Source organism: Folsomia candida, unplaced genomic scaffold (genome assembly GCF_002217175.1).
Source record: "Folsomia candida strain VU population unplaced genomic scaffold, ASM221717v1 Fcan01_Sc006, whole genome shotgun sequence".
Taxonomy (NCBI): Eukaryota; Metazoa; Arthropoda; class Collembola; order Entomobryomorpha; family Isotomidae; genus Folsomia; species Folsomia candida.
The window spans coordinates 7,438,087-7,460,691 of record NW_019091198.1 but is presented as its reverse complement, the minus strand read 5'-3'; the positions used below and the strand labels follow the sequence as shown (position 1 = coordinate 7,460,691).

At 37.0% G+C, this 22,605-nt stretch overlaps 4 protein-coding genes and 2 long non-coding RNA genes across 11 annotated transcripts in view; 2 read left to right on the top strand and 4 right to left on the bottom strand.

Moving 5' to 3' along the window:
- Window positions 1–426: 426 nt before the first annotated feature.
- LOC110850882 (excitatory amino acid transporter 3) lies at window positions 427–8,348 on the bottom strand. The gene is made up of 11 exons (XM_022098480.2): window positions 7,137–8,348; window positions 7,033–7,075; window positions 3,853–3,901; window positions 3,618–3,778; window positions 3,097–3,353; window positions 2,841–3,035; window positions 2,627–2,761; window positions 1,855–2,557; window positions 1,505–1,792; window positions 1,092–1,433; window positions 427–975 (listed from the first exon to the last, which is right to left on the bottom strand). Exons 1-8 carry the CDS (start codon window positions 7,556–7,558, stop codon window positions 2,371–2,373), a joined length of 1,449 nt encoding a protein of 482 aa, XP_021954172.1. The 5' UTR covers window positions 7,559–8,348; the 3' UTR covers window positions 427–975; window positions 1,092–1,433; window positions 1,505–1,792; window positions 1,855–2,370.
- LOC118432866 lies at window positions 3,954–6,982 on the bottom strand. Its single transcript, XR_004835140.1, has 2 exons — window positions 4,291–6,982; window positions 3,954–4,222 (listed from the first exon to the last, which is right to left on the bottom strand). It is a non-coding gene; the product is annotated as an uncharacterized LOC118432866 (long non-coding RNA).
- Window positions 8,349–9,351: 1,003 nt separating the features above from the next.
- LOC110850735 (lissencephaly-1 homolog) lies at window positions 9,352–11,341 on the top strand. Of its 2 annotated transcripts, XM_022098266.2 has the most exons (6): window positions 9,353–9,509; window positions 9,598–9,751; window positions 9,878–10,181; window positions 10,278–10,723; window positions 10,846–11,050; window positions 11,124–11,341. In XM_022098266.2, the coding sequence occupies exons 1-6, from the start codon at window positions 9,361–9,363 to the stop codon at window positions 11,195–11,197; spliced, it is 1,332 nt and encodes a 443-aa protein (XP_021953958.2). In that variant the 5' UTR covers window positions 9,353–9,360; the 3' UTR covers window positions 11,198–11,341. The 2 variants fall into 2 exon arrangements, with proteins under 2 accessions (XP_035708962.1, XP_021953958.2); XM_035853069.1 differs by lacking the exon at window positions 11,124–11,341 and having other exon boundaries at window positions 9,352–9,509; window positions 10,791–10,924.
- Window positions 11,342–14,370: 3,029 nt separating this feature from the next.
- LOC110851544 (NAD(+) hydrolase sarm1) overlaps window positions 14,371–22,605 on the top strand; it is a 37,802-nt gene continuing 29,567 nt past the window's right edge. For 2 of the 5 annotated variants that reach the window (XM_035852626.1, XM_022099368.2), the window contains exons 1-3: window positions 14,379–14,509; window positions 15,759–16,626; window positions 22,422–22,514. In XM_035852626.1, the coding sequence (XP_035708519.1) occupies window positions 15,856–16,626; window positions 22,422–22,514 (864 nt within the window). In that variant the 5' untranslated portion in view covers window positions 14,379–14,509; window positions 15,759–15,855. Of the gene's footprint in view, window positions 14,510–15,758; window positions 16,627–20,879; window positions 21,616–22,421; window positions 22,515–22,605 lie in introns of those variants that run through there. The other 3 variants (XM_035852628.1, XM_035852627.1, XM_035852633.1) reach the window with 3 other exon arrangements.
- LOC118435996 lies at window positions 14,794–15,850 on the bottom strand. Its single transcript, XR_004835110.1, has 2 exons — window positions 15,719–15,850; window positions 14,794–15,583 (listed from the first exon to the last, which is right to left on the bottom strand). It is a non-coding gene; the product is annotated as an uncharacterized LOC118435996 (long non-coding RNA).
- LOC110851547 lies at window positions 16,619–20,874 on the bottom strand. The gene is made up of 5 exons (XM_022099372.2): window positions 20,717–20,874; window positions 18,381–18,476; window positions 18,101–18,167; window positions 16,865–16,972; window positions 16,619–16,802 (listed from the first exon to the last, which is right to left on the bottom strand). The coding sequence occupies exons 1-5, from the start codon at window positions 20,735–20,737 to the stop codon at window positions 16,699–16,701; spliced, it is 396 nt and encodes a 131-aa protein (XP_021955064.2). The 5' UTR covers window positions 20,738–20,874; the 3' UTR covers window positions 16,619–16,698.

Here is a 22,605-nt window from a genome sequence, read left to right as displayed (position 1 = left end):
TACCAGGTTTAGTAAAGTTGGGCGGATGTCGACAGCCCGATTATCATTATGATTCGTTGTCTTGATTGCGCATCATTCCGGTGTTTCCAAGTGAAGAAAGAGCATTTTTGAGTATGTACAACCCATTTGTGTGTTCAATTGAGAATTTTGATCAGTAATGGATTGATGGACATTTTGAAATTGGAGAGTGTTGCGCTGTCGGACCGTTTGCTGGAGCTAAAAGGAGATGCGATTTCATTTAAAAACAATTCATGCCCCATCACGTTTCCATTCTACTCGTAAATAGTCTAGTTTGACCTTATGTTAACTCTGCTTCATGTGACGTAGGACTTATTTCTGCACCTTATACAATCACATCAATGTAGAAGCATGCTTATTTTTTCTGAAAGTTGTGTCTCGTTTTATTATGCAGTCCCTTTCTTATTAGTGTTACCTCAAACACGGTTTATTCGTTTACAAGAAATAAATTCCACACGATCAAATACACAAAATCCAGTGAAAATATTATCATAAAATGGCAATATTTTCTTTAAAGATGACAAAAAGACGATACAAATTATGCAGGTTTGTCATGATAAATACGACTCTGGCGTTCTTTCCTGTCCCTCTTCCGTACTATCATGTTGACCAACCACGCTATTGATATTCCAGTTGAGAAGAGACCAAGGAGGACATAAATTGAGATGAGAGGCTGGGACGGTTTTCTTCCAGCGCATGGGCCAATTGACCTCACTTGACCGTTCAGATGGTAAAGGTCCAAATTATACCCCTGTGAGGTAAGAGTGCCTTCCAACTCGAGTCGCTGTTTATGGTGACCGGCAGCATTTTGAACGTGAGGGCTTTCTTCTTTTCCACAATCGAAAAGACTGTAAAGTATGACGCATTTCTGATACAAGTAAATCGACTCGGCTGCGCCCTCCCAATCTCCGGAAAGATTGACGCAGTCCTCTCGGATGACGAGGTGGTGTGCATTTCCTGTAAAAAAAGTACAAACAAATTTTAAATTTTATGTACGCACATATAAATTTAATGTAAATATGCAATATTCGTAAGAAGTCGTTAAGGGAATATTTGTCTTGACACGAACGTACCAGTGAAATTTCTCTCGTCAAAAATGGTCACATGTGGACACCGAGGTACTGGATCCGAGTCACTTTCAGCTCTCGTGGAAATGAGAGACGTATTTAATTTCCGACGACAAGAGAATCCGCAGAGAGATATGGACGTCGGCTCATTATCAAAACCCCATTGCCCCAAATTGATAGCAGTTGGAATTTTTCTCCTCACAGCTAATCCCTCGTCGGAACATTTACTTTTGGAATGAAGTTGCACGCAAACATCAGCGCTCATCCGAACTGAGGACACTTTGCGTTTCAAAGCTCCGGTTATTTCAAAACAGGTCCAATGATCCAAAGGTAGTGAAATTACTCTACCTGAAAAATTGGCATATGTGCAATTTTATAAATAGCTGCAATTGAAAATGTCTCTGTGTTTTAGTCTCTACCTTCAAAATCAGGATGCTCAAATAGCTCCACGACTGGGAATGGATCACTCGTTACAGTGCAATTAGTTTCTAATTCGTCATCACAAGGACCAACTGATTTTATGCTGTTCAAATTCCAGGGCAGGGTCGACACTTGATTTTTCCGAATCTCAACAGAGTTTCCCAAACAGTTTTCCGCGTTGTAAAAACGAGCACAAGTCACACTGAAATTCCCACATGCAATTTTTCCAAGAAATTCAGACGGAAGTGGACTGGTACAATTATCAACGTTTAGTTCCAACGTTTCTCCTAAGGAAAAATACATTTTTTAAGAAATATCTGGAACAATGTGTTGTTTTTATTAAACTGACCATCTGTAAATGCATCACGATACAACGTTAATGTTTGACCTTTAGTCCTTACGGGTGCTAGTAACGTTAAGATGAAGACGATTTGCCACATTTCTAAGCGTAACATCGCCAGTATTACTATTTCTTGTACTGTTAATGAAAAAGTTACTAACTTTGAAGTTTACACTCTCTGTGATTTTTATTTTGTGGTTTTATTAGTTGTGGTAAATTGAACACGTTCATTTCCGCTCGTGGCGGTGACATATGTACGTATTTACCAATTTCAACATTATGAAGAATATATAACAATACGTATTAACAGTATATTAATAAATGGTGAAATAACAAATCAAATCAACGAGCATTCACATCCAATCCATAACATATTTAGTATTCCGAAGTCTACTTATAAGCATATACAAAAGTCTCGAAAGATTAACCAAAATTAAAGCTTAGGTTCAACAGGACAAACATGAGTCGTAATTTTACATATGTATGTAACATTGTGTAACATAAGATAACAGAAATGGCAAGTATTCAAGAAAATGCTTGCTGATGTTTGTGTTCAATGACGCTGACATCAGTTCTGGAGTCACCGGGACTGGATTCCTCCGTGTCTGATGCCCCTGATCCAATGTCGTCCAAGTCGGCTTTACTCATGTGATAAACGAGCCCAGCTCCAATGGAATCGCCCAACACGTTGATCATAGTTCGGAATCGGTCCCTAGAAATGTCAGTCAGTACAGATATCAGTAGTACAAATATTTTACCCTGTTACGAGTGAATTTCTTACAGGAGCCAGTCAACGGGAACAACATAGGACACGTATTCGGCAGGAAGTCCAATAATATTGAGGACCATGACCATCGTAACCAGCCCTGCTTGAGGAATTCCTGCAGCACCGATGGCTGCGGCGGTGGAGGCGATACTGTAAAATAAACGAATGGTATAAATGTTAAGAAGTTTCCTTGTTTTTAGTCAACAATAATTTTTGTAAACTAAATTACCTAATTCCAATTATACTTCCCACATCCATCGGTTTTCCATGCATTTGTGCAATCCAAATTGCTGCTACAGCTTCATACAAAGCTGTCCCGTCCATATTAATGGTAGCCCCGATGGGAAGCACAAATCGTGACACTCTGGGGTCAACATGGTTTTTGGACTCGAGACATTCCATCGTCACGGGCAAAGTGGCTGAGCTGCAGAAACAATAGGCAATTGCTGAAATTACATACTCATCACTTTTGAATTGAGCCATACCTGGAAGCCGTGCCAAACGCGGTGACCATGGCTTGTGACATATTTGCCAAGAATCTGAAGGGAAGTTTTTTCGTAAATACGGTATAGATGATGGGTAGGGTGATGAGTCCGTGAATAATTAGGCCAGCCATTACAGTTCCAAAGTATAACCCGAGGGATTTAAACCGTTCTGAAATATCCTTCTCTTCAACGAGTTGTCCTGCGATGAGGAAACAGACGCCGACCGGAGAGATCCACACGACCCAGCCAGTGATAACCTATTTACATATTTTCGTAATACACGTTTTCATAAATAGCCATCAATATCGCTGTCATACTTATCACACTCAAATGTCCAACAACAACCACGCTATCAAAGTTGGAGTCATTTTTCTTATTTCAAAACTTTACTATGAATTTTTTAAATATTTATTCTGCATAAAAATTGATTGATCACGTCCTGATATTTCAAACTTTAATAGATTATCAGGTCACTACTGACCACACTGATTCTACTGCACTTTACTATATTGGATACTGACCATCATAGCTTCTGAAAGGGCGACAAACATGTCTAGCAAGGGTTTTCCTTTTTCCTTCAGACCTCCAAGAGTGACTCCAAGCACTACGGAAAAAGCAACAAGTCCGAGGATGTTTGTTCCATCGCTGAATTCTCCTTTAACCCTCCAGTCATTCTTGTGCGCTGTCAAATAAAGTAAGTAATAAATTTTAAAAAATCTACTAAAATGACATCGAAACAAGTAAATGTGGTCATACTGTTATTTCTTTCGACCGGATCTTCTGGAGGAATCAGTACCGTTTGATACTACAAGGAAAGTATTATTAGTCATTATTGATTACACATTTTTAAACTCATACTAATTTTGTAAACGTTTATTTTGAAAATGATTCAATTGGATTACAAATTGAAGCGCAATTAACAATGACAAAATGACGGCATTGAATAATTTAAATTTTTTATCAGGTTGTTGATTTAACTCCTTCTTTAATCCCGATACATGCATTCGCATTTCCAATATGTGATGCAGGATTCTGCTTGAGTGAACATATTTCAAGTGAACAATGGTATATTTTTAGCCACCGTATCTGGTTTTACACTGAGGAGCAGGCAGATACCCTGATTCAGCTACATAAATAAAATTATTAGTGTTGGAATGTATTCGATTAATTCACATCGGTTTGCAAATACGAGACCTTTAAACTCCGTTACGGATGCGAAGGACGGATGGATGAGGCATCAACAAATTCAACAATGGCATTCAACAATTTACAAACGAAGCCAGCGTCTCATCCTTTGCAGAAATTATCAAGTGTGACTTGTTGCTAAATGGAGCCTGCCAGCATATTGGAATGAATTCGTTTCAGAAATGGTTGATTCTTTGGGGATGCATGTTAATTTAGACTTTTTTGTGAATTCTTATGTATCAATCCGACAAGAAATGTATAAAACGAAGATTGGACAAAAGTCATCAGCAGTAATTATTTGCATATATGTAATTTAGTAAATTAAATAATCCCTATCCTGCCCTTGAATTTATAACAACACTTATTGTCATAAAAACATTAATACTTTGCACAATTATCAACTCGTAAAGTGCAAGAAAAAAGCCGATGGAAAATTCTCAGCAAAATTTTGAGAAGGATAAAATTGATGAAAAGATAAAACAAAGTCAATCTAATAACAAATTTTTTAATTGCGCATTACACAACTTGATGCGGACAGTTTTACAACTCAATGTCATTATATAACTGAAATAGTATACAATTAGCGATAATGAGATGATGGCCTAATGCTAAACAATCCAGATTATTTAAGTAATGCAATCACTGAAAACATAGACCGGCGATATTAGGTTTCATAAGCCTTAATTTGTCGACACCCCTCCCACATCCAGCTCTAATATAATTGTGCAAATATGTCAGTGCAAATATATATCTAGGTGTGCGATCGTATGTACTACTAAAATATGAGAATATGATAAACGCCTATCTCCCACCAATGACTTGTTGGTATGCATTGCTTATGGAGGAGGATTATGACCATGGAAAGTGGTGTACTCTAAAATTCATAGGCTAAATAAATCTTAAACCAGAGTTAGAATTTACAATTTCGCTTCAGGCAAAAATTCTAGAACGCCAAAAAGTTGGGCGTGTTTCTTAAAGGAATTGCGTGTTCAATTGAGAACGTTTGGATGAGAATCTGGACTCATTCTGACTTTTTTGGACATCTGTATGACAAAGTTAACATAAATCAACGAGAGGATCCCCTTTCATAAAATTCTGGACACAAAAAAATAATTTCATTGTTTAGATACACGCTGTACCCATTGAAAATGAGTACACACGCCACACGTGTACTTATTACTGCTAGTTTGTAAAGTGTAATACGCACTAATGCGAAATTGGATGGCCTGATTTGTTAGTCCAATTTTTTAAAGGTACATTTCCCCTCTTTTGTCCAGTTCGTCCTGTAATTTGCGCCATTAGTACTGCCAATATTTATTTTACTGTATAACCGAATGAAACAAGAACTTTCCTAGGTTTGAATTCATAATGTGCATATCAACAAGTTACATAAGCACGTATCTATGTATGTACATGCGTGGGACGTATGAGTTTTATTGGATTACATAGTTCTTTTCCATATCTAGCGGATTATAATTTTTCATGTAAAATCGAGATACTCGAATGTGCCGAAATTCCCATTTTATTCTAGTTAATCCTAATGCTATCCATCATTATAAATATAGCCGAATCATACACATTATCAAATATCTTAATTTAATCGTAATTCCATCATTTCTGTTATGACTGATGAATGCATTTTTGCTGACAATTGTTGTTGTTTTCCCAGTTTCATCGGAAGCCAAATTTCAACATGTTTAAAACACTGCGTCGTAATTTAAACAGTGGTTTAACGAGGACAGGATGTTAGCGGCTGGATAACAACTTTGCATGTGTATGTTTGTACATATGCAAATATGCAACACACGATGACACTGACTAATTCAGTGTAACTAACTTGCGTCACGTTTATTACCACAATTTACTCAAATAGTGATTAATGTGGTATAATAAAATTCAATGTGCAAAACTTTCCCAGAAACTGATAATCTCAACGTGATCTCTAAAGTATTTACAACCAAAATTTTGCCATATATTTACATGTTCCATTGTTCATCACTAACTTAATTTGGCCATTTTAAGTATCAATTTCTACATTAATTTTATTTCTCATAAGTTGCCATACTTCAACCTCAAAATTAAATTGCTTTTTATCGGAAATGTGGAAATATGTTGCATCGTTATTCACAGAAAACTTCAATGTCTATTTGGCAGATGAAGACATTTACGAAAATGCTAATACCACGTTCCAGCAAATCGCAATCGATATCGTGCGTAAACAATTGCAATTTAGCTGTCTTCCCACTAACTACTTATCATTAGGGTGGTATCTGTGTAAATCAATTTAGCCAGACTTAACCATAATTGTAACTGAACGGCAATAAACAAATGTAAATATTTGCCACTAGTCGTGCGAGTTTGACTGTATGTTGGCTGTCGATAAACTAACGGGATCATTACGCACACGGATCTACACACCATCAACAACAATCCATAAACCAAATGAAATTGCATCAAAGGGACAAATTTACAGTTATCACGCAAATGTAATGAATTAAATTCGTCTGTGTTCATTCAAACAATGAATTGAAATGTATTGCCATTTGGTCTACATAATGCAAACACCACACCACACACACAAATCTACAGGTCAATGTATCCACTGAATCAGTGGATTCAGGGAATTGGCAATTTGGCAGAATTCCGGAAACACTCTTTCCGTATAATTAGTGAGAACCCAATTTCATAGAAATTCCTCATTTTCAAGAACTGTAATATGGCATAGAATTTTCATGAATTTTCATAACTTACAGTTTTCATGGTTGCTTCGAGCAAATTTGGTGGGACGAGATTTCTGCAATCAAACGAGACTATTTTATTTTTCCTGAAATTTAATAAAATCAAAATCCATTAACCTCACGAGATCCATCAACGTATCTGCCGTTGTTGTCTCCCTGCTACGAGCTTGAACATCTACAACATCATCTGGTGGACCACTCCTCCCCGGTCGGATGGAAGTGACGAGAATAATTCCCAAAACGACGGCCATAATTGTGGTGACCATGTAGTAAACTATGGCACGAATGCCGATTTTTCTAGACAGAGACAAGTCCAGAGATCCCACAGCTGCCACGAGGGATGAGACAATTAAGGGCAAAATCAAGGCCTTGAGCATTCTCAGAAATAGCTCCCCCACGTATTTCACGTAGAGCACGTCTCGCGGCGACCAGGGCGATTCTCTCGCCCTCAGACCAAACCCCAGAGCCACACCCGCCCCCACGCCCGCCATCGTCAGGATGGCCAACAAGTTTTCTCGCAACACTTTGGAACCCTTCATGTTAATTATTATCAAGTCAACAGCAGTGAGACTTGGTGATCGAAAGTCTCAATTTGCCTCCAATCAAGTCTAATCTTTCCGCAGAACGAGAGCACACGAGAACAACCTAGTTACCTTGCTAGCTTCATTGCATACCACTGAATTTTGTGAAGATTTTTCAGATTCAATACATAAAAGTTTGGCCTAATTTTCCTTTTGTTGCTTAAACTCTCGACAACTAATTCCTCATTCAATGCCAAACTAAGACTTTACTAGAAAGTTGTTTTCTTATCGTCATCAATTCGATGCAATTCCGCAACATACAACAAGTATATATCACGACTCGATATAAAACCACACGCACACTTAATTAATAGCCAAGTACTTAAAAATGTGTCACGTTCCAGCAAAACTAGAATTACGAAAGTACTGAAATTGAGAAAAAGTCACAATAAAACTAATTTGTGCTTCACTCTGAAACTATGTAAAACCACGTACGTACTTATCACTTTATGATAAATAGGAAATCCTGTCAACTGTGTAATCTTGGGTTTCCCAAGAAAAAGTCAAAAGTATGTATTGCTCTTTTTCATCGAAAATTTGAGCACGTATGAAACTCCTTCACCAGACTCGGATGATTATACAACGGAAGTCAGTCATGCACTGAGATGGACAACCAGATGAATCTCACGTTAAATATATCATCATTCCGAATCAACAACGTGCTCTCTATTATTATTATCTGCACTATGCGAACTACGGCGACGACGAGGACTACCTGGTTGGTTTTAAGCTAGGCCCACAACAAACTAAACTAATACTCACTGAATTTGACTATCTAGTCGATTTACAAGTATAATGCAAAAACCACACACTGTTGCATGCATGACATTCGCATCTACCAACCAAAACTAATACCAGCAACAATCAATGAAGCAGTACACACATTTAAAATGAGAAAAAAAATCTACAACTTCCAGGCTTGGGAAGCATGCCTACATAATTTTCAGTACAGGGATTAAATCTGGCTACGTTAATAAATTTTCACGGTATCTGCCTGATTTTGGCGAGAGGTCTCTCACGCCTGTAATATAATAAGCGTCTTGCATATTATTACCACTACATGCAACCAATTGCTCGTCACTTGCTGACTCATGATGGCTAATTAATCACGGCATGATTAAGTATTCGAATTTTGCATGGAGTGCAGTTCATTCAGTCAGGCCGTATATCACGGACTCCACTCAATCATTATTACACGAAAGAAGCCAGGGGCCGTGGAAGCTTGAGGGGACATCGTCCCCACGGTTATTTCATATCTCCATCATTTGCCCATGTTATAATATAAACCCCTCTCACCCCCCCCCCCCCCCATCCTACAATGCTAATGTCCCCCTGGCTTCCGCGGCCACTGAAAGAAGCATTTTACTTATTATTTACGACTTGAGAGTTTTAATCTTCATGATTCAACTATTATATGCCAAGCAAGATTTCTACACTACACAGCTTGAAATTTTTGCTACGACATTCTCAACTCGCAATGACACTTTGTAACACTTTCTCATAATAATAATTCCAATCGGAGGCAACTAAATACCAGCCTATTTTTTTTGGCCATGCTATCCTTCAAAAAATTTTGTACTTACTTTCTCTTTGCATAAATGAAGCCTTCATTTGCAGCTTCATTTCTTGGTTGAGGATTCATCCTGGTTTTTAGGTGGATGTGATGTGAATGTGAATAAAATGAGATGCGAATGTGGCTGGGATGGACGGAGATATCTGGCGATGAGGGAGGGGTGTGCATTAAGCGGAGGTTGGGGCAGATGGCGATGAGTGTGAGTCAGCCCGCTGTGGCCCAAATAATAAATATTGGTCTGCCAACAATCAGCTCCACCACCGTCGTCGTAAGCCCGTCAGCCGTCGACGTTTGTTTTCACAACATGGTCCTCTCTCAAAAACAACGAGAAGAACTGTAAGTCACACCCACTCACGCGATGCACACGTTCTCCTCCCCCAAATGTGGTAATAATCATGACGAGATTTTCTCTCCTTATTTCCAGTAACCGAGCCATAGCTGACTACCTTTTCACAAATGGGTATACAACATCACTAGAAATATTCACAAAGGAAGTTGACATTCCTGTAGATAGTGAAAAGAAGTTCTCTGGGCTCTTGGAGAAAAAATGGACCTCGGTGATCAGGCTACAAAAAAAGGTAACCGAGAAGGAGTTGGTAGTTGGAGAAGAGTTAAAGACGAGAGTGGAATAATAATAATATTGACAAAAATGTGATTTGTTTTTGTGGTGGTTGAGAGGAGGGATAAAATATTTTTGTTTGCAGGTGATGGAGTTAGAATCAAAATTGGCAGATCAAGAAAGAGAATATATATCAGGGGCCCCTACAAGAGAAAGGCGTTCCCCTTCTGATTGGATTCCTAGACCGCCGGAAAAATTTATGTTGCGCGGACACCGCGCACCCGTGAATAGGGTGACTTTTCATCCCATATACACCCTCCTTGCGTCCTGCTCAGAGGACAGCACAATTAGAATATGGGATTTCGAAACCGGCGATCACGAAAGAACACTTAAAGGTCACAGCGATTCGGTTCAGGATCTTACTTTTGATGGGAATGGGAAACTTCTAGGTAGGCATTAATTTATAAATAAATGCTGTTAGTGGGGGAATAGATGTGATGATGATGGATAATAATGAAGTGTTATTATTCTTTTGACATGTATAGCTTCATGCAGTGCAGATATGTCTATAAAACTATGGGATATGAATGGATATGAGTGTATAAAGACATTAAGAGGACACGACCATAACGTATCCAGCTTAGCCTTTTTGGGAGGCGGAGACTTTATAATTTCCTCTTCGAGAGATAAGACAATGAAGATGTGGGAGATATCCACTGGCTACTGTGTAAGAACGTTTATTGGCCACAGAGAATGGATTAGAATGGTTAAACCAAATTTAGACGGAAGCATCCTTGCTTCGTGCTCCAACGATCAAACAATTAGAATTTGGGCGACGGGAACGAGGGAATGTCGAGGAGAGTTGAGAGATCATGATCATGTCGTCGAGTGCATAGCTTGGGCGCCTGAATCTGCTACGGTGCCAATATGTGAAGGGGCAGATAATAAAAAATCCAGTGGCCCCTTTCTAGCATCCGGTAGTCGAGATAAGGTTAGTTTCACCCTTTCAATTTTAGTTCGAATAAAATTTTAACTCGTATATTTCAAATGCGAAATAGGTACATATACGCATTACTATTGAGTAATAATATTATAATCACATAAAAAATGCAGACCATTAGAATTTGGGACATTGGTACAAATTCTTGTGTCACCATTCTCGTCGGGCATGATAACTGGATCCGGGGTTTAGTTTTCCATCCCGGTGGGAAATATCTACTATCTTCTAGTGACGACAAAACATTACGAGTATGGGACCTGGCTAACAAGAGATGTTTGAAAGTACTAGAAGCACATTCTCATTTCTGCACGTCGCTGGGTAAGTTTTTATCATGTGACGAAATTTGGGATAATTTGTCCGGACTGATTGTTTGATTCCGTTTCCGGTACAGATTTTCACCCTACACAGCCATTCGTTGTGACGGGAAGTGTTGACCAAACTGTAAAAGTCTGGGAGTGTCGTTGATATTTAATATTTTGCATTTAAGTGTGTTGATTCTGTAAAAATTATATTAAAGTAATTTATGCCTTATATTATAACTTGAGTTTTAAAAGATTTTAATACAATACGCTAATGTGCATAACAAAGTTCCATTTGCCTTTAACCAAATTGTAAAATTGTGATTGTTATTATTGACATGATACGGATTTAAGGGTGCAGTTGACAAGTTCCTGAATTATACGAACTAACGGCTGCACTGAACCGTAGCGCTTAGAACAATCGAACTTATTCCTTAGTTCATTATTTAGTAATTTAGATAATGAAAATCAGTCGGCTTTGTTCTAGCTTCAATATCGGACTGGATCGCAAAAATTCTATATAATAATAGAATTTAAATGCAAATTATTTGATTTCTTTACACAGGCCGGTATTTGTCTGCCTGTATAATGTAAATTTATGCGCTACCCAATTTATTAGCTAATCTGCTAATTTTGATGACATTTTAAACGAGATGCATTGCATTCATGCTACATGCAAATTCATGCATATATACACATTCTGCAGGTTAAATTGTTTGGTTTGAAAATTTGTTTGCTTAGCCTTTGTTAAGCAAAGTCTGCAATTCATGAGTGAGAGTACTTTCTTGAATACCTTAAATAATCGGTAAAACCTTGTTGGCATTCTATTCAAGAGCTCCAAGAAATTATTCTCTTCCAAATCCGAGTTGACTTTCGAGAACCGCAAACAAAAGAATATAACAATTTAAGTGTTTGCCAATTAGTTATACTTCTAGAGAACTATTCAAATAAACCCATTATCGTACACATTCGAAATGGTTACTTTCAATAAACCTTTAAATCAAGATTTTTGAACATGCTTCAGAAGAGCAAAAGCAAATAAAAGTTGATCTCCATTTTATTACTTTTAAACGTTTTAGCCTCATAATTAGGTGCTAACCACGATGGCCTTCGGTAGAAAAAACAAGTAGCAAACATAATGATGGAATATCCCAGATATGTATGTCGCGTGATGATTCAGTCTCCTGGATGTTTTTATGCATATCAACTAAAGGAGCCCGGTATCTAAAGGTGTCATCGTTTAAGCTGTCCAGATGTGTCGAAATATATGAGCGCTTTTATATTTTTTGCCACTGAGTAAATCATTCTGTAGCTTTTCTCGGCCCGAAGAAAATGGTTCCAAATTTTAAAAAAACGTCTCCCTGCCTGAAAAAGGCAACCTGTCGTAAAAGCGGTACTTAAGAAGATCGAGCATTAATCTCAAAATAAAACCCTCTGTGGAGCAATGACATTTGCAATAGCCGAATATAAAGCATTTGACTACTATTATATTTTTTAATTCTTGATTTCAAGAGTTATCTTAGTGATCACATAACGATTGGATCACCTAGTATTTTCAGCACACATACACACACACACACACATACATATATTTTGCATATACATGTATGTAGCACCTTAACCCTGCCTCTAAAAAAATCAGAATGAATGAATGAGTCAGTGTGAGAATTGTGTATCTATTATTACACAAAGAACTAATCTCATTCTTCCTCAAATTTGTACATGTCCTCACCCAAAATTGAGTCAGGTAAGAGAGCAAATCCAAAATTGATGCTCAACTCATGAATGAAAGCCGGTTTTCTTTGTTCTATAATAATCTGGTTAGCATCGTCATGAATCGCATTTTATTGAGGCGATTGAAATAAGAATTCCAAGGAATCACATGAAACTGTCTTGCATGCGAATTAGGGATGACATCATCCAACTTTTTGCTTACTAACCAACCAACCAACATGACCAGACAGACGTGTTCCCGTAGATATAAAAATATTTGCCTATTCCTCTCTGCTGGAGGACAACTTCTCTCCAAGTGGTCTCCTTCCATCATGTCAGAAATGACTAAAGATCTTGTAGTTTGTCGCTGTTTGGCTCAACAGGATGGGAAGAGAAGGAAGGATAGCTTTGCGCCCTAACCTATGCGCATTCCTCAACAATGCGAAATAGTTTCATATTTCATGTCACCCTTTCTCACATCGCGGATATATTATTCGCTTTATTATGTACATACGTATGTATTTATGCATGTATGTATATGCCTTGAGCAGTTCAGCAAAGGTGGTCTTGAAACAAGTGCTTGATGAACGATACGCATAAATTGGTTGATTTCGTATTTCCATTGAATTAAATTACTTGATTCACGAGAGAATTATTTATTCCATTATCTCAAAAAAGCTGTTCGTATAAAATAACTTGACAACTTTGAAATGAAAATGATACGAGAACTTGACATCGTAGATATTTGTATTAAATGGTAACGGAAATCATGCAGTTGTTGTTGTTTTAAGCTATGTTTTTAGCATAACCTCATAATTATCGAATGCTCCACTGGTCGTACATAGATACTTATATATATCGCACATCGTTCTTTTTCGTTATGAATAAATTGCGATTTCTTGCCACTTCTGCTATACTGCATTATACAGTAAACCTTGACTTGCTTTGCCTCTTCAGTTTTGGCACATGCAAAATCATTTCTTGGAGCGAGGGGGTAGTACATAACAATGTGGTTCAATCTGTAAGTTCCTTTGTCAAAAAACAATTGTTAATTTCAAACTGCATACCACACATTGTTTGTCATAAGGTTAGGAACTTTAATTTGTTGAATTGGGCAACAATTGTACGTACAGCACACGCTAAGTCGTTTGGTGGCAGTATAGCGTAAGTAAACCCGTATTTTACAATGCTTGGATCTTTTAAGGCTTGTCGTCGCATTCGCAATATAATAGTTTTTTTTATAAAGTTTGTGCTGCTCACTCCTCATATTCTGGAATGAACACAAAGTATGTGAGTTACTGCAGCTTATTTATACGCGTGTGTAAGTTGTTGGTAATCTATGGTTAACTAACTTAAGAGAGAATCCGCAATCCACTTCAGTTGTATTTCAGTGCTGTCTACGCTGTTGACGTTAACTTTTAATCGACTTGAACACTCACTGGTACATTAAATACTGGGGAATCACATTTTAAGTTTAAATGTTTCACAGTTGTTGTCCAGTCGTTGATCTCGTCAATGCAAAATTGCAAGAGTAGCACAGTGGTAACTTTTATCTTTCTGAGGTATCGAGTTTGGGAAACTTCTCTGCATTCTCTAGCACAAAAGTGCCAAGTGCACTTGGGACAAAAGTGGTTGAAAATATCATAACTAACAAAGAATCGTAAAGTGCTACATATTCGGTTTAAATTTTAAATCTAATAAATTGAGCTTACAACTAAAACCTAAATTTGGATACTGTGTATGCAGCTGGATGCTGGGATTTTAGGTGAGATCATAAAGTCAACCGCGTTGCTAAATAATTTTGGTGGTGTGCGTCTATTATTGTGCATCCGTTGATAATTATTTGGACACTGGTGATTTATTGGGCATTTTTGCAATAAAAATAAATACGAATTGGTTAGGTTCTGATTTTTGCAATCTTACATTTTCGAATATTCCTCATTCCATGTTTTTCAGATGTATGAATTATTTCGCTGATTCGTTTTCCAGATTTGTCCTCATGTAAAACTTTTCTGTATTTTAGTATACTTTATTATTCTGTATTTTATAAGCATTTACTAGAATTATATTTTTTTTAAACATCCAATATTCATGTACATGACTTTATACAGAAATCTGCAAGATTCTCTTTCTGAACGATTCATCCCTCTCATGATATTGGTTGATTCATGATTTATTTACAGACGATTGCTCATTATTAATTCCATGCCATAAAATATATATATCAGCACTTATTATACTCGCTCATATACGTGTAATTGAATTCTACTGCTACCGAGGAATAGCAGTGCTACCAGTGAGTCAGTCAAGTTTTCATGTAAAATATTCCAGGTAAGCCAGAAGATGGTATTTAGTAGACAGATTAAATTATTAGGAGGAGGAGTGGAGCACACATTGCGAAATCAATTGAACGAGCTTCAAATCCAGTCATGAACAAGGGTGAAGTGTTGTAGATAGAATTAAATCTCATTATTATTAAACAATTTCTGTACCTTATTGAGTATCAAATCTTACTTCTTCCCCCCGTCTGCAGCATAATATTTATAATTGATTCATCGTTAATTACGTCACATTGGGAGAAGGATTTTTGTTCACGTCTACATAAAAGTTAGTTGGGCGAGACTCTCTCTGTTTATTTGTCGTAGTTGTTAACATTCTTCAGCTTATTATCGTCTCACTGTTCCTTTCGAGCATAGAACGTCCATCAATCTCATCCATAATATTTAAATCAGCCAGTGATTAATGATATACTTCAGTCGGGTGGAATTCTTCATTTACTCCAAAGTTAATGCACCAACATGCATTATGCTGGAGAGTGCGCATCCGGTGAAAAAAATATCTATGCACGACGAGGAATTAATGATTGCTATAATGAGTAAAAAATTTCACGTATGCGCAAATTCGTTAAGATTAACAAGTCGTGGATTATTATTGTATACATATCTTGCCGTTAAGTATGAAATATAATACTTACATTTATGAATGCTCACTCCTTCTATTCAATATTATTGCAGGTGAAAGGCGCAGAGTGGGTCGCATGTAATAACATAACTCCTCACCTCTCTTGGTGATAATTGACTCAACGTGAACCAGTCTGATAACTTTGGCTCAATGGTGGTGGCAGCTCAGAAAGTCGAAGATCCCAACAACGCCACCACGTCCTCCTCCTCTTCCGCTGTGGGGTCCAAAGAAACCAAGAAATCCACAAAGAAATCCTCCTCTATATTTGTCGCCGTGGATCAAGGCAAGTTGGCCATACGAGGAGGTTCTCCCTCCCCCCTTACCAGCAAACACTCCTCCTCGGCCCACACCCTATCTACGACATCTGCACCAAAGGAGAAGCCAAGCAGACTTTCTTTTCTCCGCAATCCAAAAAAGTATTTCGCTGCAAAGAATAATTCCTCTTCGTCGCCAAACTCGACACGCTCAAAGAAACCGGACGTTGAGATACGTGCTTTATCGGAATCGAAACCTAAATCTTTAGAGGAACTCATTGCTGCGGATTCATCCAGCAAGGATGCAAGTGGTAGTTCAACAGAGCTGGGTTTGGGGTTTCAGACCAAAAGTGTGTCGGAAGTTAATTTACGGGAAATTTCCCCTCTGAGGTGCAACAATAATAATAGCGTGAGCGTGGGGAGGCTTGACCAAGTGTTGGATGACGACGAGGAGGACGCTGATTGTGAAGAATCGTTGGTGTCAGTCCAGGAAGCGGTAGCCGCGATTGAAAATTTGGGTCGGTCGCAACCTTCTACCCCCACCGGAAAAAGCTCACTCGGTGGAAGAAGTCCGACCAAAATGGGTAACTCGTGCTCATACACACTCAAGCACAATCTGCCCAATGCCACAAATGGGGATACGGATCCTGAGATGGGAGTATTGAAGGTAAACTCAATTTACTCATAAATTTAATTTTTAATTATATTACAATCCATAGAAATATTCATTTTTCCGACTTTACTCGTCGCCTTCAATCTTCTGTAGTTCCAATTCCAGACGCTTCTTCTCGTTTTTATCAGAAGTGATATGTTCCGTCAGGTCTGCTACAAGTTGATTGGAAGCTATAATACAATGAAGTTGAATTAGACATGGTGACGATGACTTTAAATTTTATTTTAACTACCTCCCATTTTTCTATTTATTCGTTGAGCAGTCCTTTTCAGTGAGATTTGCTCTGCCAGTGTTCTGATTTTCCCCTTAATAGTTGCCGTTCTCATGCTAGTAGCCAATTCTAAAAAATAAATTTGTAATTTAAAATATGAGCGAGAAAATCTTTTTCCAGTACTTTTTCTTAGTGAGGCAAATACCTAACAACGAAAAAATTTACTAAGTATGCATTTACCCCACCCCAAAAAAGTGAAATAATTCTATATCTCGGTCATTTCTTAACCGATTTCGATGAAATTTTGCACAGATCATTGTTAGAGGATATGGAAATGATTTCTGGTCCGACTAAGAAATATCTTGATGTTTGCTCAAGTTATGAGCGAGAAGGGACAAAAATTTGCACTTCGAGTCACATTTCTATCCAGTGCTACATTTTGGTGCACCACAAAATCCTAACCAATTGCAAAAAATTTACACTAGTTCCTCCTGATCATTTTAAGACCAAGTTGACCGAAATCGGTTAAGAAATCACGACGTTATTCAATTTTGAAAATAAAGATTTACTAAAATTATTCTGTATGTAAATATAACGGCGGTGGTGCAGTGCAATAATGTCGTTGACAACCAATTACAAGTTTTAAATAAACAAGGTCCCAAAAAATGGGAAATCTTAGTGAGTCAGTGCAATCACAAATAATAAATAAAATTAGATTGTAGAATTTTTGCATCACCGGTCTCGGTATCATTTTTGCTTGAACCATTGTGAATTTTGCTTTGCATGCATTCTTAAATCTTAATTTGAGAATTCAGGGCGTTTTCATACTCACATGACGTATGTGTATGATGACGTACATGGACATATATAGTGGACGAGAAGTGTGCTAAATTAACTGAGATCAAATATAATGATTTAACAATTGTGACTTACACAATTGCTAAAATTTGTAAAAAATTGCAAATCTATAATTTCAAAAATTAATATTGATACACTGTATGTCTATTCTGATGAAATCACCTCTTAAGGGGACCAAGTATTCTACGTGATTAATGGTTCCATTTTAAAATGGTACCGAGAGCCGTGATGCAAAGATTCTGCAACCTAATTTTATTTATTATTTGTGATTGCACTGACTCACTAAGATTTCCCATTTTTTGGGACCTTGTTTATCTACTCATACATATACGATACAAGTATATTAAATTGAGAATTTTGATGGTCAACTGCGACTGACTTCAGAATTAGTGGACTTACCGTCAAGAATCATGTTGACAGAATCTCCCACACTCATCGTTATTTCAATTGTGTCATTATTTGATTTCTATGATTTATAAAATATAGATTATTAGCTGACTAACACGAGCGGTTTGGCATGAGAAAATGGCGTCAAATACCACATGCAAAGCCCATACGTACTTAATTATAACAATCATAACCTTATGTATATTTATATCAATATAGCTGTATATGCTTATTCAATGTTTTAAATTTGAATTGAATATGGAATGCATATGGAATAACGGCGTAATGTTACCTCAATAGTTGATGTAGCCTTGCTGATGCACATTTTGTTGAAGAGATTTAGGCTCGTGTCAAGTTTATCCAGAGACTTTCGGAATACAACTAAATCCTAGAACCGTTAAAAGGGTATCGTTTTCACATTCAACCTTTTCCACATTCTTTTCATGCATATTCCTACTCATCCCATCTTGAAAAATCCTTGCTCATGCATGGTGACAAATATTGAAAAATTTTAAGCCTACAAATATTTACGCATACAAACATAGGATTTAAGCAGATTCGAGTTTAACAAATTAACATTAATTGGCATGCATTATCTCGTTTTAAGTCTATTAATTAAATGTATACAAAATTTCAAAATTGTTGTTTATTCTTAACAACATACTTGGGCAACGCACTTTATTTATTTAGTTTGCATAACTTTACAACTTGTCTACTAAAACAAAAACTAAATTTACCTAGTGTTTCAAAAGCTAAATAATTCAATCATTCTTATGAGCACCAATACATAATTAAATTAACCTGACAACACATCACCAAACTTGGATGAATGATTCATGATATTCTTCCCTGTCAATTTTTGTTGAGAACAAATTGAGACTTCATTATTTGCTAGATTAATTAAGTGATTGCCCATCCGTGCTGTCAGCATGATAATTTTCTTTACAAATTGATCCGTTCAGATAACATAGTCTAATTTCATCAAACTACAGGTATACGCATACATCGGACAAAAGATAACATGCACATTAAAGTCGGTAAATCACAGCCTTCGAAAACTTCCACAACGATTTGTCTCATAATTACATATTATTCTTTGTATTCAATCGTTAGTTGGCAAGTTATAACGTCAACAAGCAATTTAATATTCAAACAAAAGAGAGTATTTGCAAACGACTCCTGAGGATCATGACGATATTCATACTGTTCACCAACCACTAATAATGATACCATCGAAAGAAATGATTCGTCATTCACTTGTCACATTTCTTCACAAAATTATTCACAAAATTATTCTCATTTGATTGAACCTTCCGAAGAAGAAGTAAAATCATCATCGTCCCGTCATTCTGCTCATTTTCAACGTCAAAATAATGTTTGCTACAACATTTTATCTGACAATAATCTGAAACTTCACATAATTTGAGACTGACAAGTGATTAATTGCGCATCCCTCCGAAATTTTCGTGTTAATCTGTAGATTAGAAATCCAATTGAATATTTTTCAAAGTTTCCATTATTACATCATCGTCCGTCACAGGTACCACGACTGGTCCCGTACTAGACCAGCTACAAAGTATTCATATGGCATAAACTCGTGCAATAAATACGAGCAGACATCGACTTTAGGTAAATGAGACAATGGAAACAGAAATTTCACAGTAGATTCACAATAATGATTAAACTACACAATCCCACCCATCCCGATTCTGCACATGTTTATTTAGAGAAGACTCATGCGCTAATAATCCAATCCTTAATGTCAGGTCGATGCAAAGCAAGAATATTCACACCACATAACACAAGCGCTACATCATAATAACGACAATATAATAAATCCAATCCTAATCGCTTAAAAGTTTAAACAAGTTGTTGGTTTGATGGCGATGGTGGTGGTGGACTGACTGGTTTTGTCTCATTGGAACATTCACGCTTTTGTTTCATTCACATTTTGCCATTTTCATCCCCTTAACTAGATTTAGATTAACTGGTAAGATTGATGCATATGTAATTCATGTAATTTTACCAAACACTGGATAATTTAGATTAAGCAAAATACTTTGAGAATGCAATAAAACTTGTATTTGAGATGTTAACATACGCTGCCAAATGTTACCGTTTAGCAACGAGACAAAGTTTGCATGTGGCATGAAAGATCGTGTATGAGAACATCACATCGTGCTTGCTCATCCTCTTTGCAAACTTAATAAACTTAACGATAGTAAACTAACTTAGCAAGTGGTAAACTTTATACTCTTTCTGTCGGAGGATGGACGATCAAGTGCAGAAAAAAATCATCAGCATCTGTTTGTGCCATTATTCGCCCATCCGTTTGTGTGTATTATATTTGTGGGACTGTGAAAACATAATGCGGCGTATTGTCGACACGAATGAGACGACATGTCGTTTTTACATGAATGTAGGGGTTACTCCATTAACGAAAAACATGTGCAGCTAAATTCATACTTTGTGTAGCTGGTTTCTTTCTGAGGGAAAAGGTTATGGGAACTTTTTGCAAAAATAAATTTGGTTTCATAGTACAATTTTTGCAAGAAAAGTGTTTGTATTGACAAAATTATGGAAGCAGGAAAATGGTCAAGTTGTCAGCCAAAAAATTGAGGTACATACGTAGTGGATGTAGGCGCCCATTATCAGCGAGAAGTTTACACTTGTGTTCACTTGTAAATTTGGTGGTGGCAGTTTTTTAGCAAATGTTAACAGACCAGCAGCAGCGGATAGTCATTTAACATACATACATAACATACTTCACTTCGATTTTGGTCTTCAAAGTGAGTGAATTCTTTACGAATCGCTGGCAAATAAATTTCCATTCCACCACAACACGGCTCATTTTATAATTTTGTATCTCCAGCATTCTCAATATTTTAATATCCACCTAATTTATATCTAGTTACGAGTGTCACATTTTTAATCACATCTTTCAAAGCGGTGTAATCTTGTTGAATATTGCTAACTCGGAACGCCTACTACTTTTAAGTTGAAAATTGTCATACGACGTATTTTCAGTGTAAATGCAAAACGTCGTAAAATCCCGAAATTTTCCCACGAACGTTGAAATTCGGAAGATTTTGCGCATATCTCCAGCAATTACGCGTCTTGTTATTCTCATGAAATAAAATACTCTCCTCTGGAAAAAATACTCTACTCATAGTCAATAAATATTAGTTCAGTTTGTTTCGGTGGAGTGAAATCATTAAAAAAGAGGAACACTATTGCAAAAGTTGGTTCGACACAAAAAGTTGCTTGTGTACTCAGAGTGCGGAATGATGGATTATTCCAAAGTTTTACATATTTGTTTAGTGATTGGTTTCGTGAATATTAATTGAATGATATCATTGTGCTTTTAGTAGACTACTATTGTTGGTTCATATTTTATGGGAATGTGTCGTCAATTGTTGTCCTGCAAGTAATTTCTGGATCAGCCTTCTTCTCTTCTGCCTCGAGGTTGCAAGTTCCATTCGACAACTGGAGCCGTGGCGGCTCTTGTCTTTCATCCGCATTTAATTGTAACCCATCTCAATAATACCCATTGTTTTATTGTGTGTGTCACTCTATGTATTCGCTCCATTCTTATTAGTGCAATCGATCCCACACTGTGCATTATTTGTCTAGTTTGGACACGATAATAATAATAATTAAGACATTGTGAGTGAGCTCCATGAAAAATGACAATATTATTGTCACGTTTTCATATGCAAGTAGTACTACGAATTTAGTAGGCTGATTTGTCCAGGCTGCTGAGTAGCGTTGTAAGTGTATGCGAGATATTCTAATTTAGGTACAAATTTCTCAATAAGGGCAAAATACCCATCATCTCATTGATCCAATAATCTTTACTCCATATGTATCCAGAATTTATTGAATGGCGAGATAAGATTATGAAGTACGTATATGCATCGCATTGGAATTTTCTATTAAATTGTGTCAACTATGTAGAAATGAGTCATTTATTGCGATAGGATATTTTTATGGATTAGTGAAGCTACATATACAAATACGATAAGTGTGTGGTATGTAATAATAGTTATGTGGCTGTTGAGACTTATAAATATATTGGCTATTTTTAACAGCGAGAGCTACTTTATATAAACCGTCTGTCCGTTTGTCGGTCCTCTAGCATTTGAACGAATCAATTTTTGCGAGTTTTTTCATCGACATAAAAGTTAAAGACGGTTAAGTTTTTTAACTGGCCATGTAGGCCGTAAGGTCTCAGGCGCCAGGTCACAGGCCATGATTTGACATGACACATGCTTTTGCCACTTACTTAAATCCGTGTCATCCAATGGCTTATAATTACTGATTTATTACGCAGGAATTTGAGCCCATTGGGAGCTTTGAGATCAACGACATTGGGTCGATCGGAAACCTATCCAAGGAACTCATGGTACTCCATGCAAATAACAAGGTACGTGCATCTATTTATTTAATACATGCATCCATTTTTTTCTGAGGATCCCATTATTTTCCGCATGATTGAGTGCAGAGATGAAGTCTCC